Source organism: Sinohyriopsis cumingii, chromosome 11 (assembly GCF_028554795.1).
Source record: "Sinohyriopsis cumingii isolate HCF-2022 chromosome 11, ASM2855479v2, whole genome shotgun sequence".
Taxonomy (NCBI): domain Eukaryota; kingdom Metazoa; phylum Mollusca; class Bivalvia; order Unionida; family Unionidae; genus Sinohyriopsis; species Sinohyriopsis cumingii.
Window position 1 is genome coordinate 46378256 of NC_142971.1, and position 25514 is coordinate 46403769.

General features: G+C 35.0%; 1 protein-coding gene across 5 annotated transcripts in view; it reads left to right on the forward strand.

The window, feature by feature from the left end:
* LOC149788062 (cyclin-dependent kinase 17-like) overlaps positions 1–25514 on the forward strand; it is a 225285-nt gene that overhangs the window by 112200 nt on the left and 87571 nt on the right. For all 5 annotated transcript variants that reach the window (XM_089974353.1, XM_089974352.1, XM_089974355.1 and 2 more), the window contains exon 3: positions 24494–24630. In XM_089974353.1, coding sequence (XP_089830479.1) covers positions 24494–24630 — 137 coding nt within the window. The remainder of the gene's footprint in view (positions 1–24493; positions 24631–25514) is intronic.

The window sequence follows — 25514 nt, forward strand, 5'->3', positions numbered from 1 at the left end:
GGCCTATTATACTAATGCCAGGCGGCTGCTGAAGCTGACGTAAGCAGTGTACTATATAAAGCCCAATCAGATAGGTTCAGCATTTAAAATATTTTAGACGTTGTGCGAGACAGTTCAAGCTACTGTTACATAAAACTTATTATTTTATCCATTTACGTACAATAAAGAACAGTAATGCCTCGAAAGTGTGTTAATACCGCGGACAATTTTTGCTATATTTGTGGGGAAGTGACATTTGCCAACCAGAAGAAAAGTATCAATTCTCAAGTGAAGAAGGCATATCATCTTTACTTCGGATGCAAGGTTGGTGACCAAGACAAGCCTTGGGCTCCGCATATATGCTGTGCTACATGTACAACACAGCTTTCACAGTGGTTGAATTGCAAAAGGTCATCAATGCCGTTTGCAGTCCCAATGGTGTGGAGAGAACCAAGCAACCACCTAAATGACTGTTACTTCTGCTTGGTTCCTCCTCTTTCCGGCGGAATAACGAAGCGAAAGAAGTCGAGAATAGTCTACCCAAACATTCCGTCTGCATTGAGACCAGTTCCACATGGTGAGGGACTTCCTATTCCAGAACCTCCAGCAGAATATTCTCTTGATTCATCTGACGAAGACAAAGGTGAGTCGACCTGTTCTTCTCCTGGTCCATCAGCATGCAGTGATCCAGATTTTCACTGTGGTGCATCATCAACCCCACACAGAATAACACAGGAAGAACTAAATGACCTGATTCGTGATTTGGACTTATCAAAGAACAAGGCAGAATTGCTAGGATCAAGACTCCAACAATGGAATCTTCTAGAAGAAGATGTCACAATTACTGCATATCGAAAGCGCCACCAGCAATTGGAGCCTTTCTTCAGAAAGGAAAGTAATCTGATATTCTGTTCCGATATTGAGGGCCTCATGAATGCTTTAAAAATCACTCATGACCCACAAGAATGGAGACTATTTGTGGACTCTTCGAAACTGAGTCTCAAGGCTGTGCTTTTGCACAATGGAAACATTCTTCCATCTATTCCAGTAGCGTATGCTGTCCACATGAAAGAGACATACGATAACTTAAGGCAGCTACTGAATTCCATTGAGTATAACAAGTACAGCTGGCACCTCTGTGGTGATTTGAAGGTAGTTGCCCTTTTAATGGGACTGCAGCAAGGATATACAAAATACATGTGTTTCTTATGCGAGTGGGATAGCCGAGCAAGGGAAATGCACTACATGAGGAAGGAATGGACTCACAGGCAGAATGTAGCCATTGGAGAGAAGAATATCCAACACCCAGCTCTGGTTGAGGCTCAGAAAATCTTGCTACCACCCCTTCACATCAAACTAGGTTTGATGAAGAACTTCGTGAAAGCCATTGACCGGACTTTGCCAGCATTCCGATACCTGCATGAAAAATTCCCTCGACTCAGCGAAGCAAAGATTAAAGAGGGAGTTTTTGTGGGTCCTCAGATTCGAGAGCTTTTCAAAGATGACCGGTTCAACAACTTGCTGGAAGGTGACGCGAAACAAGCATGGAATGCTTTTCGCCTAGTTTCTACAAACTTCCTCGGAAATGTTAGGGCAGAAAACTATAAGGAACTAGTAGAAGACATGTTGATGAAGTATAAGAAACTTGGCTGCAATATGTCTCTAAAGATTCACTTCCTTCATTCCCATTTGGATTTCTTTCCTAGCAACTGTGGTATTGTTAGTGATGAACACGGTGAACGTTTTCATCAAGATATCGCAACAATGGAACAAAGATACCAGGGAAAATGGTCCACTACAATGCTGGCTGACTACTGCTGGACACTCCTCAGCGATGCTCCCGAACAGCCGTACAAGAGACAGGCGAAGAAATCTAAGATGTAGTCAATGACTTGATTTTTTATAGGTAGGCTATTACAGTTGACCTTTTACTATTGGAATGCATTTCGTTATGTAAACATTAATTTCTTGCAGATTACAAAAAAACTAGAGCCAATTTTGCAATTTGACTGTCATATTCGTGTTCAGCACATAAAAATTGATAAGAATTGACTAATTTTATTTCAGTAACATGACTTTTGTAAAAATTTGTTGTCCAGTGTAATGAAGATTATTTTACTGCACTTGCAAACATGTTAACTGAAACATATATAAAAAACACTTTTGAATGGGAGAGAATAATGAGACGAAAATGCCCTCTTTTTGGGATCCTAGATGTACAGTCTATACTTGCTTATAAGTCAAGTCAAACTTCAACAGCAAAGATCCAGATCTGATGCAGATCAGGGTCTATCTTCTGTCTTGTTTGTTCTACTGATTACTGCTAACAAACTGTACAAACCCAGATCTGCTGGCATTTTATGTGATGGCAGTTCTGGGTCTGTACAGTTTGCAGTAGGACTCATTGTATAAGTATTTAAATTCATAGTAAATTTGTGCTGATATTGCAGTAAAAATAAATAGCAAAACTACTGTATAAGCATAGTTTGATACAAACAAGAGCGTCATATTTCCATATATACTCACTTATAAGTGTAGTCCAGCTGAAAACAATATAGACCCTGAAATGACATTGCTTTATATGCTGGCAGATCAGAGTCTATGTTGTTTGTTCTACTGATTACTTCCAACAATTTACATAGACCCAGATCTGGCAGCAGATTGGAGTATGTGTAGTATGCAGTTGGCTTATAGCAAGTGTGAATGGTACATGCTGAGAAAAAAAAATAGAAACTGCCCTGTACAGTAGGAAAGCATATTTCTGAGGTATAATTCATCATGTTTTAATCTATGGCTGTTTTGGTATAACTAGAAATCTAAACAAAATCAATCAAGTTGTGTGCAAAGCTGTGTCAATAAAGTCAATACAGACTTCCTCTTCATGTGACCAGCCAATAGTAATTACATTCAGTACCCTTATGTCTTGTTCATACATTACACAAATTGTAAAAAGTAGATACAGACTACTCACTAACAAGACATGTCCAGCTGCAGACTGTACAGACCCAGATTTGCTTTAGCATAATGTGCCAGCAGATCTGAATCTGTTCAGTTTGTTAGGAGTAATCAGTAGAACAAACAACATAGACCCTGATCTGCAGGCACATTATGCTAAGATGCACCAGGATCTGTGTTATTTTCAGTTGGACTTGACTTATGAGTACATACAGTACTTTAAAAGGACATTGGATTTAACAAACTGTAAATCATGTTGACTTCTCATCTGTAGAGATAACTTAAATCAAGAAAGTAACCCATTGCTGAAGAAGAAAATTGATATGGCATTTCAGAAATCTCTGATAACTATTTGATTCCCAAAATGTAGGAGTAGTTTTGCTTACGGACGAATGATATCGTAATGCCACCAGGTGTGCAAAAGTATAAAGACAATTTTCTTAATGCAAATGATACAAAATATGCTCATAAATGCGTTTAATACCAGTAAATGAACAGTTTTAAGCTACACATACCAGTGGATATTAAGCAAAAAAGCAAAATTTACTACATCCATCAGTTAAGGCACAACAGTTTATTTGTTTCAAGAACTGAAAGTAATTATTTATGTTTTCGGACTCTTTCTGGTTTTCTTTCTACCAGTTACAGCATCTGAATTTAAACTAGTTATGAAGTATTCATAGTGGTAGACATAGTGGCAGATTACTTCAATTAAGAGATCTTTCTTTCATCTATGTGGGAAGTTTGGAGTGGTGTGATTTTAGACCCTTACCAAGGCTATGAGTGAACAGTGTGGAACAAAGTCGAGTTCAATAGAACTATGGATGCTGATCTTACAAATATATGAGATCTTTTTGAGGGTTGTAGAATAACCATGATACTCCTTCCAGCAGGCAACCAATGTAGCCGTGAGATACATCCATGGTGATGTTCTGTCTGACATCTTAGACTTTTTAAAGAGTGTGATTTCTGTAGAATGGTTTTGATTTTGTACCTGTTTTTGTGTTGAGGGGGATTTTTTTGTAGCATCTTGGCCATTTTTTGATTGCCCCAAGTACATGTTTACTTTTGGTTAGAGAGGTTTGTCTATCTGGAAACTTGGCAAGGTTTTGCTATACTATTTTGCTACTTAAATTTTGCTCTGCACTAAATTGCCAGGATTGTGCTGATGTGTTGTTAAAATTACATCTATATATATATATATATATATATATATATATATATATATATATATATATATATATGCAAGCATGCACACACAGACACATACATACATACATACATACATACATACATACATACATTTCTGTGCATGCACATCTTTAATTGGGGTTGAGAGAAATATCAAGGAAACTTCTTTTTTCTTTTTCCTTGCTTGTTTGTTTCAGATAGTTGTGTCAAGGAAGTATTTTTTTTTAAAAATTTCATTGCTATCCATTGGCAAGACTGCAAATAAAGCTTGGTATTATTAGCTCACTTTGGATATGATACCTTTGCAATTTTCAATAGATGATATGTATTGATTACAAACGTTTAATACTATTCAAGAATGTTTACCTGTAAATTGTTGTTGTATTTGCCTAGCCTGAGCCATGAAACATTGAAATGCTTCATTTACAAATGATATAGCTACACCTTACACTATTAATTGAAACAGAAACTAAGACTACATGACTTGTAGCCGATAGCTCTGCCTAGTTGATTCTGTTTATTTCCCATAAGGATCACTACACTAATTAAGTTCCTTCTGGGTTTTTACATTTCAGCTTAAATCCAGTGCATTAGTTATAAGTTCATATGCACCAGTTAGTCACACACTTGGACACACAAAAAATAAACATAGGTTACATATCATTTTCAGGAAATATCCAGTAGTGATATCTGAATGAAACTGGCTGCCAAGTTCATGTGCCATATACACTCGCTTATAAGTTGAGTCCAACTGTAAGCTGCACAAACCCAGATCAGCTGTCACATATTGTGCTCACACAACTGGGTCTGTGCAGTTTGTTGGGTGTAATCAGTAGAATAAACAGCACAGACCCTGATCTGCATGTGCATGATGCTATGGCAGATCAGTATCTTTGTTGTTTGCAGTTTGACTTGACTTATAAACGAGTATATATGGTAACTGATCTTGACAAAAAGGCTGAATTACTGTATGCTTTGTCTTCCTTTACAAAACCCAAGCAGCTTAACTCAATAAACATTTCATTTCTGTTTAGGTTTTGATGCAGCTTAACCCTTTACCTCATAGAGCATAGTTACAAAGTGCAGCGTGCTATAAATAGAACACCTGTTACCTAGTCGACCGCATACACATAGGCCTGCTTGTGAACTGTTAAGCAATGTAGTGTATGTTACGTTTAACTGCAATTTTATCCATTTTACATTATTGGTACACATCTATATGTGGACAAATTTAAGAGTAAAGTCCAATTGTTATAGCTGTGTAATTATTTTTCATGGAAGAATTTTTTATGTGCTTTAAAATCTTGAGAGAACTTGTTCACTGTCATGTCAGTGAGGCTGCATGACTAACCATAGATACCATTTCTCTTACTCGAAATTTGCATGTTTTTTGTCTGCGTCTATATCACTAAGTCATCTGAATTTGATAATTTATAAAAACTAATTGCTGCCTACATCAATATCAGAGCCTTTACCTACTTTTATTGAATCTTTCATAGTTGTGATTCTAATCATGAAAACTTCGTAAGTACTGAATGAAATCTGCGACTGCCATTTTGGAGCATGGAGATTATGACCCAGTTACTTTAAATAGCAGATATCGACCAGTACATAAACAGCAACCACGTGATCTGACGTAATTGTCATTCGCAGAAATGAATGTAGTATCTAATAAGGGTGTTTTCCTCGAAGGTGGCACTACGAAAACCAGCTCAGAATGGCTGATGTTTACAGCAGGTGTCAAAAGGCACTTCCATGCGAATGGAGTAGAGGCGTCAAAAGGCACTTCCATGTGAATGGAGTAGTGGCATCCAAAGACGCTTGCATGAGGTAAAGGGTTAACTCATTAACCCCTGGTGCCTCGTAATGTATCAGGAGGTAGTAGCCTTACTGCCAAGCTCTGTAGCTTCAGGGTCATGTATGATACACTAAAGTGGGTGGTATTATAGAAAGGTAGACAGATATAGCTCTACAGTGATATCAAATAATCTGGATGTTCATGTTGAACTACAAAATACAGAGGGAAAAACCTAATTTTTGGATCCGATTTTTTTCCCACCCAAAATTTGCCCATGGTCAGAATCCAATTTTGTGTCTGGATTTTAGACTTTTTGTACTCAGATTGAAGGCAGACCACTCTGAACTGCGCATAGACAGGCAAGCCTTTGGAAAAGTAGGATAAGATGGAAATTTGGAATAATGAGTGGTCTTGATATCAAAATCATGTGTCCGTTAAACACAAAAAAAAAAGAACTCCAACTTTTATCTGTCTGCTCCTGCTCAAGTGAAATAGCCAGTGAAAAACAATGTTTCTAACACAACTAGGCATTAGGTTAATGGGAAATCTCTTGCAAGTTGATTTATTAGGATATATTCAGAAATAGCCCCCAAAATGTGTTTCCTGTAACTTAACATTTCAGGCAAAAATGACAAAAATATCCAGGGGTTAATGAGTTACCTGTTGAATGCAAATAACATTCTTTACTGATCAGTAAATTATTTTCTTAGGGACTATAGAAGAATGCAATAATAATTGATTGACTCACTGTAGTGGTACTAATGTAGTGTTCAGTGAAACATGAACACAAATTTTATTTTATATTTAAGTACAAATAAAATAGAAATAGAATGGATAAAATAACAGATGGTTTCATTCTTTTTTATGATAAATAAGTCAATTAGTTAAATTTTATTTTCAAAACTTTTTAATTTTAGTCACATGGTTCATGTTGACATATAGTGACAAAAAGAGTCACACATTTTCCATCCTGGTACATTTTCAGTATCGATTGTATATTGCTTATTGACAAAAAGAGCACATTTTCCTATCCTGATACATTTGCAGTATTGGGTGTTTTATTACAATATTGACAAAAAGAGTCACACATTTTCCATCCTGGTACATTTTCAGTATCGGGTATCTATTGCATATTGACAAAAAGAGCACATTTTCCTATCCTGATATAATTACAATATTGACAAAAAGAGTCACACATTTTCCATCCTGGTACATTTTCAGTATCGGGTATCTATTGCATATTGACAAAAAGAGCACATTTTCCTATCCTGATATATTTGCAATATTGGGTGTTTTATTACAATATTGACAAAAAGAGTTGCACATTTTCCTATCCTGGTGCATTAGCAATATTGGGTGTTTTATTATTGAATACTCAGGAATGTTGATGCCAGTAACGATATCTGCTTGATCTCAGATGTCGGATTCAGAAACTTAAAACAATCAGCTGGTTGGCATGAAATCTTGCACTGTATATGCCCACATATTAAATCGTTGAATTGCATCAGCAGTACAGTAAATGTGTTATTCCACATGCTTTGCACTTCTACAGTTCTGGGTTCAGTTTTCACTTCAAGCATATATAACCATTGTACATCATGCATATTTGGATCAATTTTGACTTCACTGCATCATTTGAATCTAGCCAATCAAAACTGTCAAAGTGTTTGAAATAATCTCAGCCAATTAAAACAGTTTGTCAAAGTGTTTGAAATAATCTGAGACAATCAAAACAAGAAAACTGGCTGAGGAAAACAGCCACTAAACCAAAGTGTATTTTTACAAAACATTATAGTAAACAGAGACAAAACATTACCTTGAATGAAATGCATTCTTCAGGTAAGGCATACAGTTTAATGTAAGACATAAGACTACAATTTCTTCCAAGTCAAAGAAATTGTAAGACCTTCCTTTTCCTGCAAGAGTACATAATTTTAAAAGTTTATAGAATTGGTACAGTGTGTGTGTGTGTGTATATATATATATATTAGTCAACCCTGACTTGCAATCACACAGTATACAAACAGAACTTGAATTCTGGTTTTACATCTTTGAAAAGAGTGGTATATACCTATGTCAATCCCTGAAGTGTGTGTGTATGTTTGTGTGTGTGTGTGTGTGTTAAAAGCCAGATCTAATTAATTGAATGTTTAGTGGCATCTATACAATTCAAACTATTGGCAACACTGTTTCAGGAATATACTTTTTATTGGAAGTCAAAAGGTCAACAGCTTGCTTCCTGAATATGGATTGCAGAAGATGTGTATCTATTTGTAAAGTATACCAAGAACAAATCAGTGCCAGAAGCACTTATCATTTGAAGTACACAATGCAAACAATTGTATATAGTACAAATACTTGCTGTATATATTTGCTTTTCAATTGGGTTCAAGTGCAAACAAGATCATGATCCACCTTCACATAATACACCAGCAGATCAGGGTATATTTCATTTGTTCTGCTGGCAACTCCTTACTGCATTATAGACCCAGATCCTTCAGGTGTATTACACGATGGCAGCTCAGCATCTGTGCAGTTTGCAGTTGGATCTGACTTGTAAGCATTAGTATGTATAGCACTTTCCTCTAGAAACTTCATTGCAAATCTACACAGTCTACCAGTATTTAACATTATCAGAACTAGATTAACCAGATAACCCAAATTATATTGCAGCATACATGGAAACGATCACTTAAAACCAGTACACCTGATTATATAATTGAAATAATCACATAGTTAAATAAGAAAACTTGTCTTTTTAGGAAATCGAACATTGGTATTCTTCAGCATTTCTTCTTACTTTTTCACCTAATTTTAGTTTTTTACCAATGAGAACCAACTATAATGTTTCATATCATAAAATAACCTAATTTTGTTTGTTTTTAAGTACCATAATGTCAAAGCTGCCTTTGAATATACCCCTGTATAAGGTGGCCTTACTTATTACAATGGTTACACTTATGGCTTCAGTGAACATCGTTATAAAGCGGTTCTCATAGCAACAGTAGAAAACCCATGTTGAACTTCATCTCTACAACGAGTTTTTGATTTGGTTTGTTAATTGTGTAGGACATGTTTTTTGTAGCTCTCCCTAGCAATGATGTTAACATGACCTCAAAATATGGAAATGATGAGCCAAAAAATTCAACATGCTAATGAGATTAGGTTATTAGTGATGAGAATATTCATGAAATTTCATGATCTGTCAGTTTCTGCTAATGGATCAGTGATCAGAATTTAATAATCTGTGAATTTGTCCTTGTGATTTCTCGAAATCATAATAGGTTACTGGTACATATGTAATTAGAGATTTCATTGAAAGTGATCAGTGCTCAACCTAAATGATTTTTCAGAACAGAACAATTAATGTTCATTTTTCCTCGAAATAATACACAGAAGACTTTACTTTGTGTAGGCTGATGCGTATGAAGGCAGACTTTATGAAAATCTGCTACAAGTTCACTGCTTCATTGGCTTAATTGGTTAGTGTCCATCTCTGATGCAAAAGGTCACAGGTTCAAACCCTGGCCAAGTCACAGCAAAGACATAAAAATGGTACTGGCAGCTGACATAACCATGAAATCATGTCTGTCTGTGTGTGTGTGTGATTTGGATTTTTAACATGGCTTTAACGATTTTTCAGTCATATCGCTATGCTGTCTGTGGTGTGGCAGTTTATAGTAATGTCTAGCACTGGGACATCATGCCGCAGACATTTAACATGATGTCCCACCCAGTCACATTATCCTGCCATGAGGCTGACCAGTCCTAACACTAACCTCTTAATGCTGAGCACCAAGCGAGGCAGCTGTTAGTATCATTTTTTAAAGTCTTTGGTATGACTCAACCAGGGATCAAACCCATGACCTCCCGCATCCGAGGCTGATGCTCTAACCACTAGGCCACCGGAGCGGTGAAATCATGGCTCATTCTTACTTGGGCATAAATACATAACCATGAAATCATTTCTTATCCGTATTTGGGCATAGATACCCTTATAAAACCACATTCCTTGCTCTGTGTTCTACAGTAGTCACTTGACCACATTTCATCATATTAGTTAATGTAATGTTTATAACTTTATTTACTATTGTTTTATTTGTTATTTTATGAAGATATAGTAATACTTTTTTACTATAAAACCCCTCTTTATTGCCTGTTTCAAAATTTCCTTTTCCCTACCGTTTTTCTCACAATGTAAAATCACATGTTTTTTTAGTAAAGTCACTCCTCTTACACAAAGTGCATCTTGGCATTATTCCTATAATATTTTGGCACGTGGCCACCTTCTCGGTCAGCTATACGTCATATAATTATTTTAATAACATGCATTGCTTCTTTGTCGATCTTATTGCCCACCAGTTTTTCCAAACTAATTTCCAGTCCACATTTTTGTTTCTATCTTGAACTTTAAAAACTATTTTATTTAAAAAGTCTTGACTACTTAGACTATATGTATTATTGTCTCTTGTAGTCATCATTACTTTCTGCTTCTCCGGATAATGAAAAATAACTTTTCTTATATATTTTAGCCTTCTCGGACCATGTTTTTTTTGTTAAACTATTATTTCAGTATATATAGATGGTTTATGCTTTAACATAAGGCCAAACCATTAAATATACAACACTTGCCATGCATATATAGGCTTCTCATTTAAATTTCTTATTCTGTTAATAATATTTGCAGTTTTTATATATTTCAAAACTGGGAGATTTATTCCTCCCTCTTTTTTTTACTCTTGTATAGGTATTCGATTGGTAAGTAATGTAATTTTCCTTTCCATACAAAGTGTATGATCTTTGTTACAAGTATTTCTAATTGCTCAATTTCAAAATCAGTTGTTGGCAAAATATAGTATATGTTACTGTCTATATATAGGTCTTAGCAATCTGAACTCTTTCCGTTATGTCTAAAGACATTTCATTCCAAATCTGTATACTCTTTTCTACAACTTCTATTATCTCTTTGTAATTCCCTATCAGTGCCTTATAGCCAAACAGGTTACCTAAAGCCTTTACTTCATCCCTTATCAGATGAGGAGGTTTCCTTGCCAGTTCCAATAATTAAAGGGGCCCCGAGTGGCCAAGTGGTCTAAAGTGCTCTCCGTTACGGATCACTGCCATCTCATCTCTGTCTGCGTGGGTTCAAGTCTCGGATTCGGCTAATGTGGGTATGTGAGAAAGCTTGCCAGTAGCTTCTCGTGGGTCGGTGATTCTTTCCAGGGTTTTCCCGGGTTCCTCCTCCACCATTAATACTGGCCGCCATGTATAGCCTATCGTGTGCTGAAAAATGGTGTTAAACCCTACAACAACAACAACAACAATCAATAAGTAAAATTTCAGTTTGATCATGGTTGATTCTTGATTCCGACACATTTCCAAAATTGTTCAGTTCATTTTCAAGATGTTTAAATGACAGATGGTCAGTTACAAAGTTAGAACAGTCATCTGTGTGTTGTAGCAAGATGTATAAATGACAGATGGTCAGTTACAAAGTTAGAACAGTCATTTGTGTGTTGTAGCAAGATGTTTAAATGACAGATGGTCAGTTATAAAGTTAGAACAGTCATCTGTGTGTTGTAGCAAGATGACAGATGGTCAGTTATAAAGTTAGAACAGTCATCTGTGTGTTGTAGCAAGATGTTAACTGACAGATGGTCAGTTATAAAGTTAGAACAGTCATCGGTGTTGTAGCAAAATGATTAAATGACAGATGGTCAGTTATAAAGTTAGAACAGTCATCTGTGTGTTGTAGCATCTTTATTAGTGCTTATAATCTGACCCATACAGATTTTAACCCTTCCCACTAAAATGTGGCTCAAAATTTTATAATCCATATTCAGAAGTGATATTTGTCTCCAGTTTTTAAGATCCGTTTGTTCTCCCTTCAGCTTATATAATAAAGTTAGTACTCCCTCCCTCATTGTCCTACTCATTTCCCCATTTAATTTTATGTTATTATAAAGTAGCTCTAAAATAGGCACTAAACATGGACTAAATATTTTATAGAAATCCAAAGTTAAACCATTGGATCATGGAGCTTTTAAACATTTTAAGTTTTGAATTGCATCTTTAATTTCTTTACCTTTAATTCTTTCATCGCACATAGATCTACTTGTATTATTAATTTGATCAGAAGCCATCCCCCCAGGTATATTTTGTGATGTGTACAGTTCTCCATATTATGACTCCTTGTTCTGAAATATCTGCTTTATCTGTATATCTAATATCATTTATCTTAAATCCTTTTAAAATTTTCTCTGCCCCTTTCTTTATTTCTTCTCTGTTATAAAGCCCACTTGACCTCATAAATACTTCCTCAAACTTCCCTGCCCATATTTTTATTCTCCTAGTTTCCTCATTTTTTATATCTATCATCTCTTTATATTTCTGTTTTTTTGTTTGTTGTCATTCATCGTTTGTATGTTAATCAGATCCATTTCAATATTTCTCTTAATTGTTTTATCCTTCGTACCTTACAGAATGTTTTTGTTACTGTTTTTATCTTTTGCTTTAAACCCTTCCATTGACTTATTATTCATGATGCTCTTCATTTAAAATTTAAAATCTCTGCTAAAATATATTTTATCATTTCCTTATATTTCCTTTCCCCAAGTATTTGATTATTAAATATTTGATTATTAAGTTTCCAAAAACCATTTCCCCATTTTGTCTCATGTTTTCTTATAATATGCACATCAGAAGCATAATTGTCGGAAATTTTCACATTTAACTTACTTCCGGTTTCACTATCAGTACCCACTTCAGATACAAACATTTTATCAATCCAACATCCTTCATTCCCCTACAAAAAGGTGAACTCTCTTCTTAAAATATATCACTCATAAATATCTTTCAATTTATTACTATTTATAAATTTCCCTAAGCAGTTTGTCCTTGTCAGATATTCTATACTGTATATTTTGTACTTTTTATGTTATCTAAATGCCAATTAAAGTCATCTACTAGAAATAATTTATCCATTGAGTAGTTAAGTAAATATTCATACAATTTATTAATGAATTCAATTTAAAATTTACTATACTTACACAGAACATAAACATTTATTATATGCCACCCTTACACTTTTAGGTGTAATAACCTCCCCTTTAAGTATTGAGAATAACCCAATATTCAGAGTTTCCCACAACGGTACATTATTTTTCAGTTTTATTATAATTGCCACCCCTACATGAGTATCATTAATATTTTCATTTCTTATCACAACAGCATTCAAATGTTCCTCTATATAAGTATTTCCTCTTTAATAATATGCATCTCTTGTATATATACTATATCATATTCCTTACAATTTTCCTATGTAAGATCTATTTTTTCTTTTGTTACTCCATTTACATTTTCAGTTAACATTTTGAAGTTCATTAACTCCATGGTACTGCTTTGTTTATCAATTATTTTATTTCCATTATTATCCATTAATTTGTTTATTTGAAAGACTAATATAAAAATTATATGGGTTCACAGCACATGCCATGGTCATTCTTTGCTTTTTCATCATTCAGTGTCTTCATTGTCATCCTCCTTTGCATCTTGTAGTATTGCCAGTATCCTCCTTCATCATTTCTGCCTAACTTTTATTTTCTGTTCTCCTTTACACTATCCTCATTTGTGGAGCGCTCTGGTGGCCTAGTGGTTAGAATGTTCACCTCTGACGTGGGTGGTCATGGGTTCAAACCCCAGCCAAGTCATGCCAAAGACTTACAAAAATGGTACCTGCACTCAGCATTAAGAGGTTAATGTTAGGACTGGTCGGCCTGGTGGCAGGATGATGTGACTGGGGTGCATCATGCTACATGTCTGTGGCATGATGCCCCTGTGTGACATCACAATAAACTGCCACACTGCAGACATTGTAGCGATATGACTGGAAATTTGTTAAAGCTGCATTTATAAAATCCAAATCCTATCCTTATCTGTGTCTACCGGCATCAATATCCATTTCCTCATCGCTATTTTCATTTTCCCTGTCGTTGGTATCTTTGATCTCTTGTTTCCCATTATCCAGCTGTATTTCTCTTGACTGTCCATCCACCTGAGTCACTTGCTTCTTATGTTCTGCTTCCCGTAATAATTGCCTCCTTGTATGGGTATTGTTGTATTGTAATTCTTGGTACTACTGTCACAGGTGTCTTTTGCCTTGCAGGAGTCATAGCTTTCTTTTTCTTGTACTCCCTCATCTGAGGGTATACATATTCTGTTTCATTTTATTGGCATCATTGTTATGTTAACACTTCTTTTCTCTTGCTTATTTGTACCAACCTTGTCAACAATTATTCCCTCCTGACATCTCCTTCATCGTTTGATGAGTTTTCTGATGTTCATTGCAAAACATAAAACTTATTCTTCTCTAAGATGTTTACCATCCTGCTTTTGAATCCCTCTTTCCTATACCTTTTTCTTCTTTTAGCAATGACGGGTTTAAAGGGCTCTTCCTGCCCCGTTTCCTAAAATTTTCCCATTCCATCTCTAGTTTATTCTGGTTAGATGTTGGGGTATTTATCTCTTTTATCATTGCCATTTTCTGGCATTACAGTTTCATGTGTTTTGTAAGGACACAACCTCCCATCTTCCTCATCTTTCAGTTTCACTTTCAATTGGTTGGTGTGAGGGCTGGAAATATTTTTTTTTTAAAGGCTGTTTTTAAACATTTTATCATGTTGGATAAAAGAAATAGATTTGAGAGATAAGATTCCTTTCAGTGGTGATTAGTAACTAATCTAACACATTCAGTTTAATTCTGGTTTTCACAGAAATTGCAGCTTTAATATGTCTTAATAGGTCTGTATGTAAACTCCTCAAAATTACAACATTGGTTAAAGGAAAAAACAACAATCCAAACTTATGATAAATCATACTGGCAGTATTTTGTCATGACTCTAAAGTCCACAGTATAAAGCATAAACACAAAACATTGTTTAGAGTTGGCTACCATCCAGTTAGATAGTATACAGAAGATAAAATAAACAGGAAGAATGTATCTAATTGTTGATAAATAAACTACCTGTGTAAAATTGGATCCTTCTGATGCATGCAGGATGTGATAGAGATACACCTGGTGGTTGGTTTCTGCCAATATTGTTGGACTTGACATGCCCAGTAAATAGGCCAATATATAAATGTTTACACTGCTTAGTGATTTTAGCCATATTTTTGACAAAACGACTTTGCACATTTCATGCAGACTTTATACATAAAAACTGATTAGCATTTAAAATAGATAACCAGAATTTAAAAGATAATCACCAATTAAAATAGATAATTAGCATTTAAAATAGATCATTAGCAGTTAATATATAATTAGCATTTAAAATAGCTAATTAGCAAATTAAATAGATAATTAGCAATTAAAATAGATAATGAGCATTTATCTTTTTAAAATAGATAATCAGATCCAAGACTTTTGTAACTTGCTTTTTTGGCAAAACATTCCATATTTTTCTAACAGAAATTTTTCTTAGAGAAGTTATGTCTTTCTTTTAGTTGAGGTAATATCCTGGAAACCATCATCAATGTTCAGCGTCCTAATATCTTATTCAAAAAGTGTAAAGATAATTAGTTTAATTTATTACCATAGCATTCTAAATATTATTCAAAGTTTATTTGTCAACATTAAATAGTATGTATGTTCTCAAAGAATGATTAGAAAGTCTCAGTTTCATTTCATCTGGGTCCTTAATATGACAGTGGTTGAGTATTTACCTTTTACCTAGGAAGTCCTTCGTTGGATTTGTTATACCAACAGTGCATGGTTATTTTTGCCAGATCAGATCCAGTTTATTCCCTTTTGCAGTATTCACATAAGCTCCTCTACACGTGCACACTCTTTGTTTTGAGTTCAATATGATTTCACAGATTTAGATTCAATATGAATTCACAGATTTAGATTCAATATGAATTCACATATTTAGATTCAAGGGATTTAAAGGCTACAATTCATTTTATTCAAGAATGTTTTAGATATGAAAATCAAAAGGCGTCTATGATGCACACTTCAGAAACAAATACTTGAATTCGAGTGCACCAAGGCTAAAGAGTTTTTCTGTCAGATGGGAAACACTGTTGTATGAACATCTTTGAATACAGAACTATTTTGTATATGCTGCTAAAACTTTTTATATGACCACCATAAGACAGAAGATATTATGATAATGTCCATCCATCCATTTATCCATCCGTCTTTTACTGATTTCATTTTAGCAGAATAACTTGATTTCTCCACAATCTATGAATACCAAACTCTATGCATGACTTGCAAATGGAGTAAGGAAGAAGCTTTTCGATTAAGGGGTCAAAAGCTTGAAGGTCAAGATCACTGTGACTGAAAGAAAAAGAATGGTTTCAACATAATATTGGTACTGACTTCTTTGAAGAAAGGTTCTTTGTTTTTCTTGAAGATTGTAGTCAGCTTTCCTTGATGAAATACGCATGCGATATTGAAGTCACTGCTACAGGTCAGCTTTAGAGAACCAAACAAATGCCTGTTTATTATTTTGGCGGCAACATCAAATAATTTTATTGCATTATTGAGACTGATTATTTTCCATTTGCTTAGTACGTTTTCATAACAGTCAGTGCTTCAAAAGTAATGTTTTCTTTGAAATTTCAGCAAACTGTTTTATCTGGGTACATTTTTAAAAAGTTTTTGGCTGTCGTTTTGTCAATCATAGTTACAGTTCCTCCCTGCCTATTCAATAAATCAACAAGATTTTTTTTTTTACATTTGTGGTTGTGAGGTAATGCTGCTTTCCACTCAATTTAACAAAGGGTCAGTGGACAATAGAGATGCAGGTATTCTGGTCTGATGACAATGATTAGTACAGAGCATGTCGTTGTTTTGAAGGATTTAATTTTGAGTAAAAAGAAGAGGAATTTTACATACCATCCACACACAAATGTCAGTCTATGTAAAGATGTTAATTACTAGTGAGCGGCCAAAAATCTGACGAAAGATATTACGAGATAGTACCTCATCTGGTTGATCTCCGCTACCAGAAATGTCTCCGCTACCAGAAATGTCAACAACAAAAGAAAGTGGATATCTCACAACATCAAGTACTCAAGCTCGATGTCAACATAAGCGGATTATGATATAACAGTGCACTGTTAAGATGGCTTGTCAATATGGACAAAGAAATTGTTATAAAACAATAAATTTCAGTGCATTTTGTATCAGGTTTGTGAATTTATAGAAGTTTAAACAGCCAACGATGTTGCCAATAAAAAAATGCCAGATGTTATATTTTGCCACCAATTAGGAAAATAAACTCACAGTTTGCGAGATTGGTGAAGCCCTATGTGATCCTAGAATAAACATTTTACATTTTATTTTTTATACTTTTAAGATATATATAAAATTTCAGGAGCCACTCAATGATTGTCTTGTATTATTCATGCGCAATCTCTTCCCCAAAATGATAATAAATGTTTCACGTTTGTTTTGTGCATATTTTTCAGAAAGTTTTTTTTTTCATGTGCGAGAAAAATGCATGTATATAAAATTTCAGGAGCCACGCTACGACCATGTTATATCTGAATTCACGTTATATTGGAGCACGCTATAGCGGGGTCACACTGTATACATACATACATACATACATACATACATACATACATACATACATACATGTACATACATTATACATTGTATTGCTCAAATTGTTTATGCTGTCTTTCTTTTGATTTAGGCATCACTTTTTAATGTCGCCTTTCTGTTTAATGGAGTTAAAGTTTAGCCTGTTTTTATTATGAGCAAGACCTATTAGGCTACATATGGTGGCTAGTATAACTGGTGGAGGAAGAACTCGGGGGGAATAGCTCGGTAAGAACCACCAACCCAAAGTTCAAACTACTGTCGAGCTTTCTAACATACACACATTGGCCAAGTCCAAGACACAATGCCACACAGAGTTCAGTTAGCAGTGATTGTTAAAGATGAGTGCATTAGACCCCTCAGCCACCTGATGCTGTCCCCCCTCCTCCATGTGAGGTCATCATACTTGTAATTGGCTGAGGTTTTTACATCTTTTGATATAGGACTTTGATTGAACTTGGTAAATTGGCCTGTAATCAGAATCTTGGTTGAGACTCAGATCTGGTGGCCTAGTGGTTAGAACATCTGCCTCAGACATGGGAGTTGGTGGGTTTGAACCCCAACCGTGTCATACCAAAGACTTGTAACAATGGTGCTAACAGTTGTCTTGCTTAAGGCGCTCAGCATTAAGAGGTTAGTGTTAGGACTAGTCGGCCAGGGTTGGAAATCCAAATCACACACACACACACAAAATGAACTGAAATTTATTGTTACATAGACAAATTCTTTGTCCATTATAATTAACAAACCATCTTAAGAGTGCATTGTTATATCATAATCCGCTTATGTTGACATCTAGCATGAGTACTGTATGTTGTAAGATATTTCATTTCTGGTAGTGGCGATCGACTGGACAAGGTGTTATCTCATAATCTATCTTTCATTGGATTTTCGACTGCTTGCTTAATATGTTTACATAGACTAACATTCTTATTTGGGTGGTAAGTAAATTTCTTGTTCTTTTCACTCAGAATTAAATCATGAACACTCACATTTTCTGTAGTAATCCCTGTTATGAGACCAGAACAACTGCGTCTCTATCAGCCATTGACCCATTTTTAAATTTCTGATGCATGTGTGGAAGGCAGCATCACTCCACTACTACGAACGTTTAAAAAAATGGAAAAAGATCTTACTTGTTGCACTATTCAGTACGTAGGGTGGTACAGTATCTGCAATCGATCAAATGACGGTCAATTCCTTTTCAAAAAATGTAACTAGTTTTCAAAGAAAACAGATTATCTTTGAAGCACCAATTGTTTAGAAAACATACTAGGCAAAAGATTTAAAAACACTGTCTCTATGATGCAATACAATTATCTGATGTTGCTGCCACAATAAGAAACGGGCATTTGTTTGGTTCTCCAAAGCTGTCCTTTAGCAGTGACTTCAATAACGCATGCACCCTTCATCAAAGAAAGGCGACTAAAATCTTAAACAAAAAAAAGAACCTTCTTCAAAGACAGTCAGTGCCAAACATAAATAAAATCAATGGAATCTGATGGATTGTTTCATTTTCCAATGTGACAGGAAGATATTTTCTGTGCCGTTAAAGTTTACTTTTTGCAGGAAAAAGTATAATTATGCTTTATGAAGGCTACCAACAGCAGCTAAAAACCAAACTAACTTTTACTGACTTGGGAAGTACTGAACAGTAAATGAGCGTCATCATTCGTTACGTGATTGTGCTTTTTTTTCATTATTGAGTATTTAAATCTGCATATTTTCAATGGAATTTCTTGTAGATTCAATGTATGTGATGAGATTCGCGGGTGAGTACACAGTGTTGATACTCTATTCATGCTATATATCTGACATGTACATATAAACAGCATACACACACATGTACCAATGCGTGGGGCATATTACATATGCCTTGAATTTCTGTTTTCACTACAGGTGTATATCTTATTTAATATGCATTGATTAAAAATGGTAACTGTGCCAATGAAGCACATTTTTGCACCTGCATTTATTACCTGCAAACACACCACTACTGCCACCCCACTCTGCAATATTTTTGGGGTACATGCATCATCTTCTTCAGCTAACTGGCCTGGCTTCTTATAACATGGTTCAGTCTATAACATGGTCGGGTTCTATGGCTCCCAACTACCGTGTTATAATGGGGTGACACTGTGTATATATATATATATATATATATATATATATATATATATATATATATATATATATATATATATAATCAAGTTTTTAATTGGGTTTGTTAATATTGCAAGATCCACACATTCATGAGGTAAATGCAGCTGATGTAACTTGTTAAATCTCAGGAAGCCATATTTCTAATCCAATTTTGATCATATTGGACTACAGTGGACTTCGTGGATGCATTTGATAATAAGCAAGATAAACGTGAGATCATTTTGCATCTTATTGGCAGAGCTTGTCATCATTCTGGAAGTCATATTTTTGATCTGATTTTCATCAAATGGCAGATAGGTGCTTGTGTGATAAATATTACACGAGTTTAATATTGTTCAGAAACCACACTTGTTCATGAAGTGATTGTGCATGTGATTGGCTACACTTGTTACACTTGTCACTTAGTGACAATTTCTTATCCAATTTTGATAAAACTTGATAAATCGACTTAAATCTCATTCATCTTGGATGGGTTCAATTATGAACAAGCTCTGGACACACTAATGAAGTGACTGCATCTGATTGATTGACCTTGTCAACGATTTAGCAGCTGTATTTCAGGTTGTAAGTGGATTTACATCATCAAGGTCTTGGATGGCATGGATTTTCAGTGAGAGATTTATGCACATTAATTATGTCAGTATTATTTGAAAGAATATTTATCCCATTATAGCAAAATAGAGAATATTAACGAGATATGAAGTTTGGAAGATATTTTGCATAAATTGTTATACTATGCTATACAAGTCAGGAGTCAGTTCAATGAAATGGTCAACTGTCAAGTATTAGATCAAGGTGAGCAAAATCAGGCCCAGTTGTGCCTCTTCTTTGATATAGGCACTCCCAAATTCAATTTCTGTTTAAGCCAGATTGATATAAAAACATCTGAAAAATATGGAGAGTGATCCGTTTTAGATCTTGGCTTCATGGGATTATTTAGTTTACTTTTTCTCATACTTTTTTGTCCATATCAAAATGTGGTATCACTAGGAAAAAGCAAAGATTGATTAGAATAGGGTACATTGTGTTGTGCTCATATGCTGACAAGTATTTAAAACTTTGGTCTTTATCTCTTAAAAAAAGGATATCCAGCAATGGAACCGTAATTGAGCAGAGGGATCTTAATACATTAGCTCAGGAAATCAGTGGGCCTTCTAAAGTAATGCAAATTTATGAAAAACAATGGGCCATTTAAAACTTAAGGGACCACCAAGAAAATTTAACGGGCCTGGCAACTCTGTTAGATTTGTTGCTAGATATTAGTTTAACTGTACATGTTAGACTTTTATTGCATATTTATGCCATCCCATGTTAGAGACAGTAAGCAACATATTTGGAAGAAGCATCATTTCAAGTTTATAAGCCATTGCATAGCTTCTGATCATTTTGCATTCCACCAGGCTGTGTCAGTCATGGTCAAATGAAACCAGGTCAGTGAGAATCTTGACCCTTTCATTTTTAAATTTACAAAGCACAAAAGCACAGTGAATTAATGTTTACTTTACTATCTCATATTTGATAGCACTGAAATAGGAATATGGAAGTGATTTTTTTGGCACCTTATTTGGTGCCAGGTGTCTTGGCATGGAATCCTTCCTTTGTCCCCAAACATTATTTAGGATGACACTCCCCACCACATTGAATGTTTACACCCTGGAATGATTGATAGTAGTCACCCATGACAGGTCAGTGAAGAACAAATGGATCCTGTTTATCCTTCATATCAAGCTAAGATAATCCACTGACAGAGGCCATATCAACAGTTTTGTTGTGATAAACTTGGATGAAGTTGTTTCAGATACATTGATGTTTATTTGACAGAACTAGGACATCAGATCTGTAGTTTTCACAATTTTGATTATTATTAGTTTGGCTTCTTAACCAGAAGATTTTCATCAGCATAAGATGTACATGTTTAAAGGGGATTGAAAACATAGCAAGTGTATTATTTACCATAAAATGTATTCTCAATTATAACACTGATTTCCAACTCCTACACATATTTTATTTTATTTATTTACCATATATGCTTGCTTACAAGTCTATCAGTTTGTTTGGATAAATCACTTAATCAGTAGAACAAATAAGATGGACCCCTGATCTACTAATGAATTCTACAATGGTTGATCAGGGTTTCTGTTGTTTGACTCATCTTTCAAGTGAGTATATCTGTTACTGGTTTTCAGCATGTCTAACAGTCTAGTACTGTGAATCATTATTCTATGATAATATGGATGGAGGCCTCTACTATTGTAGCTTATTCTTATTCATCTGTACACAAAATGATGTCCAGGTTATCTGGCACCGTATCTGCACATTTATGAGAGGTAGCCTGCATAAAAAGCGAACAGACATTGATGAAATGACTATAATCACACAACATGCCTTCACAATTGGAGGATACGGTTCACAATCTATGCAGTAAAAAAATAGTGATTCTGTCTCACAAAGCAGCTATTATACTGTCCCAAAACAGGTTTTATGCTGTTCCATAAAGCACTTTGATACTGTCTCACAAAGCATGTGTTATCATTGACAATCATCATATATGTAATTTTGGAACAGGATCCAAATTCAGGCATTTTAAGGTTATTGATCCTGTCCCAGAGGTGTGTTATCTTTGACTAGGCAAAAAAATTTAGGTCAGGATTCAAATCCAAGCATTTTAAAAACCATAATGCTGTCCCACAAAGGGTCATTATATTTGGCAATGCCTTCAAATTTGTGGGTAAAGAATGAATCCAAGGACAATAATAATGTCCCACATAAGGCTTTGTTATCTTTGACTGTATCTACAGATTTATTTGCCTGACTTCAAATCCACACATTTTAAGAACAATAATACTGATCCACAGGGGGCCCCGAGTGGTCTAAAGTGATCTCCATTATGGATCACTGCCATCTTACCTATGTCTGTGTTGGTTCAAGTCTAGGATTCGGCCAATGTGGATATGTGAGAAAGCTTACCAGTAGCTTCTTGTGGGTTGGTGGTTCTTCCCGGGGTTTTCCCAGGTTCTTCCTTCACCAATAATACTGGCCGCCATGCATAGCCTATCATGTGCTGAAAAATGATGTTAAACCCCACAACAGCAAGAGGGATTTTGCTGAATTTAAAAACACCTTCCATCAGGAATAGGACAAATCAATAGTTCTCTGTAATTATGGCATGTTATACATAGATTATGCTTTATTGCCATTTATATTAGTAATAATTATGCTTATACTTCTCTTAGCAGTTCAGGTTCACATTTAATACAGTTTCCTTTGATTGGGTACCCAGGTAACTGATCAGTTGGATTGACAGGTACCCAGTTGATGTTTCCTAAAATTTTGACAGCTCTACACAGAAGGCTTGTTACATTTGACAATGTCTACAATTTTATAGGTCAGGATTCACACCCACACACTCAGATGGCAGTAATGCCATTCTACGAAGCACCAGTTACAGCTTACCATGCCTACAAATATATAGGTCATGATGTAGGTCCAAATGACAAAAATGCTGTCTCAGAGAAGGTTTGTAATCTTTGACTATGTCTACAAATTTATGGTTCTGGATTCAAGTCCAGACATTCAAATTACAGTAATGCTCTTGCCCCACAGAGGGCTTGTTATCTTTGACAATGCCTACAAATTTGTAGGTGAGGATCTAGATCCAAGCATTCTAAAGACATATTTTGCTGTTCCATAAAGGGCCTGTTATCATTGGTTATGCCTACAAATTTATAGTTCAGGATTCTAAGCCATGCATTCTGAATACAGTAATACTGTTCCTTTTATGCCTTCTCACAACTCACTTGTTGACTATGCCTACATATTATAGGTCATGATTTGAGTCAAAGCATTCAAATTACAGTAATACTCTTGCACAGCAGGCTTGTTATCTTTGACTATGCCTACAAATTTGTAGGTGAGGATCCAAGCATTACAAGGACATTTTTACTGCTGCACAAAGATCCTGCTATCTTTGACTTGGCCTAAAAATTTCACATTCCAAGGACAGTAATGCTGCCCCACCCACCTTTTATTATACTGTTCCATAAAGCACCTGTTATGCTCACACATTTATGGACAGGATTCAAATCCAAGCATTCTCATCATGATGTCTTCAGCATAATATAGCCAACACTATGCTCAAAGTGCCATTAAGATCAACATTCTTACATACATTCTGGTCATATTAATGTAATTCCGATTTGTTACACGTGGAAACAATTTTTCCCTCAGCATTTTATAGAATTCGGTCATGGATCACCATTTTGAACATTGCATTGCAAAGATGTCATCACATACTATTATTTTGCAAAGATCAGTGCATTGTTTGATGTAAAATGTACAGATTAATGACAAAGAAGAATATAGAAAGATTCTCAAACTGTTATGTCTGATAACAACATGTTATGAATAGATTTAAAAACTTCATACCTAGACATTTATATTGATGTGTACATTTTGCCACAATATTTACATGGGAGAAATTTGTCAGCAGATGATCTGACAAAGTGTTATGCAACTTAGTACCCAGTACCATGCATGGCACTGAGCGCCACTGGTCCCAGGATGGTGGTAGCAAATGTTCAGGTGCAATTATAGACACTTTTAGTTATATGAAGAATAAAAATGCTCAGGTCAGAAATCTGATTTAATTGGAACAAAAGAAAAGAGCGAAATTATATCAGTTTCAGACATGAATACTTTTCTCATGGGCATGCGAAAGATTAGGAAGAAATTATCTGTAACAGCAAACAACAAAAGACAAAACATTCTGTTAATATTTGTTCATCCTCTAATTTCAGGCCTGATACATGAAAATTCCAGGATACATATAGAGATCGGCTCAGATGGAGAGAGTGAGGATACATCTGGAAATTCTGATGACAAGACAGATTATGTGTCACCAGTGAGGATGAGAAACCGGAGGAGGTTTAGTGAGGTAAGTGCCTCATTTATGGCTGTTCTATTAAATTTGCCTCCTTTAAACACACTTGTGTGTGTTATAACTGGGATTTATCAAAATTTTGAATAAATCAAAGCACTGATTTAGGCCCAGATTACTAAGTATAATGTCTGGTGCAGTTCATAAAGTCATTGAAGTTACTCAGTCATTGATGTATGATGCTTGAATCCAACTCCAAACAATATTTATTAGGACTCTGCTTGATGAAACTAGTGGAACCCAAAAGTAATCTTGTTGTCAGTCCATCCATCTATGCAACAACACTACTGAGAACTGTTGTATTTTAACTTAGGCATGTGGCTTCATGTTGACGAGACCTTAAGTGAGATAATTTTTCAGTATTCCACAGCATTTTACAGATGCTATACTGTGTGACTGCCAATTCTCATAACTCTGCTTTCCGCAGCATAACCATACCAAGGTATGTTGATTTTAATCAAACTTGGTATGCATTTTATTTTAATTTCATCTCAATAGAGTTATTTCTAGCATTCCATATTACACAATATACAGGAGTTATCCTCCCCCCACTGCCAAATCTTCAGCTCTTTGTTAGTGCTGCATAACTTTCATTAAATTTGAACCAAACATGCTATAAGGCTTCTTGCCTTGAATCAGTTTGATTTCTAGCATCATTGATGACATCATTTACTGGATATATATATATATATATATATATATATATATATATATATATATATATATATATATATATATATATATATATATATCCTAATTGTCTTCCTAATTATTCCTTCCACAGCATAATTGTTCCAAAGTTTGTTGGGTTTTAACAAAATTTTATATTGGTATTTATATTGATGAGATTGTGAAAGGGTTTGATTTGCAGCATTAAGAAA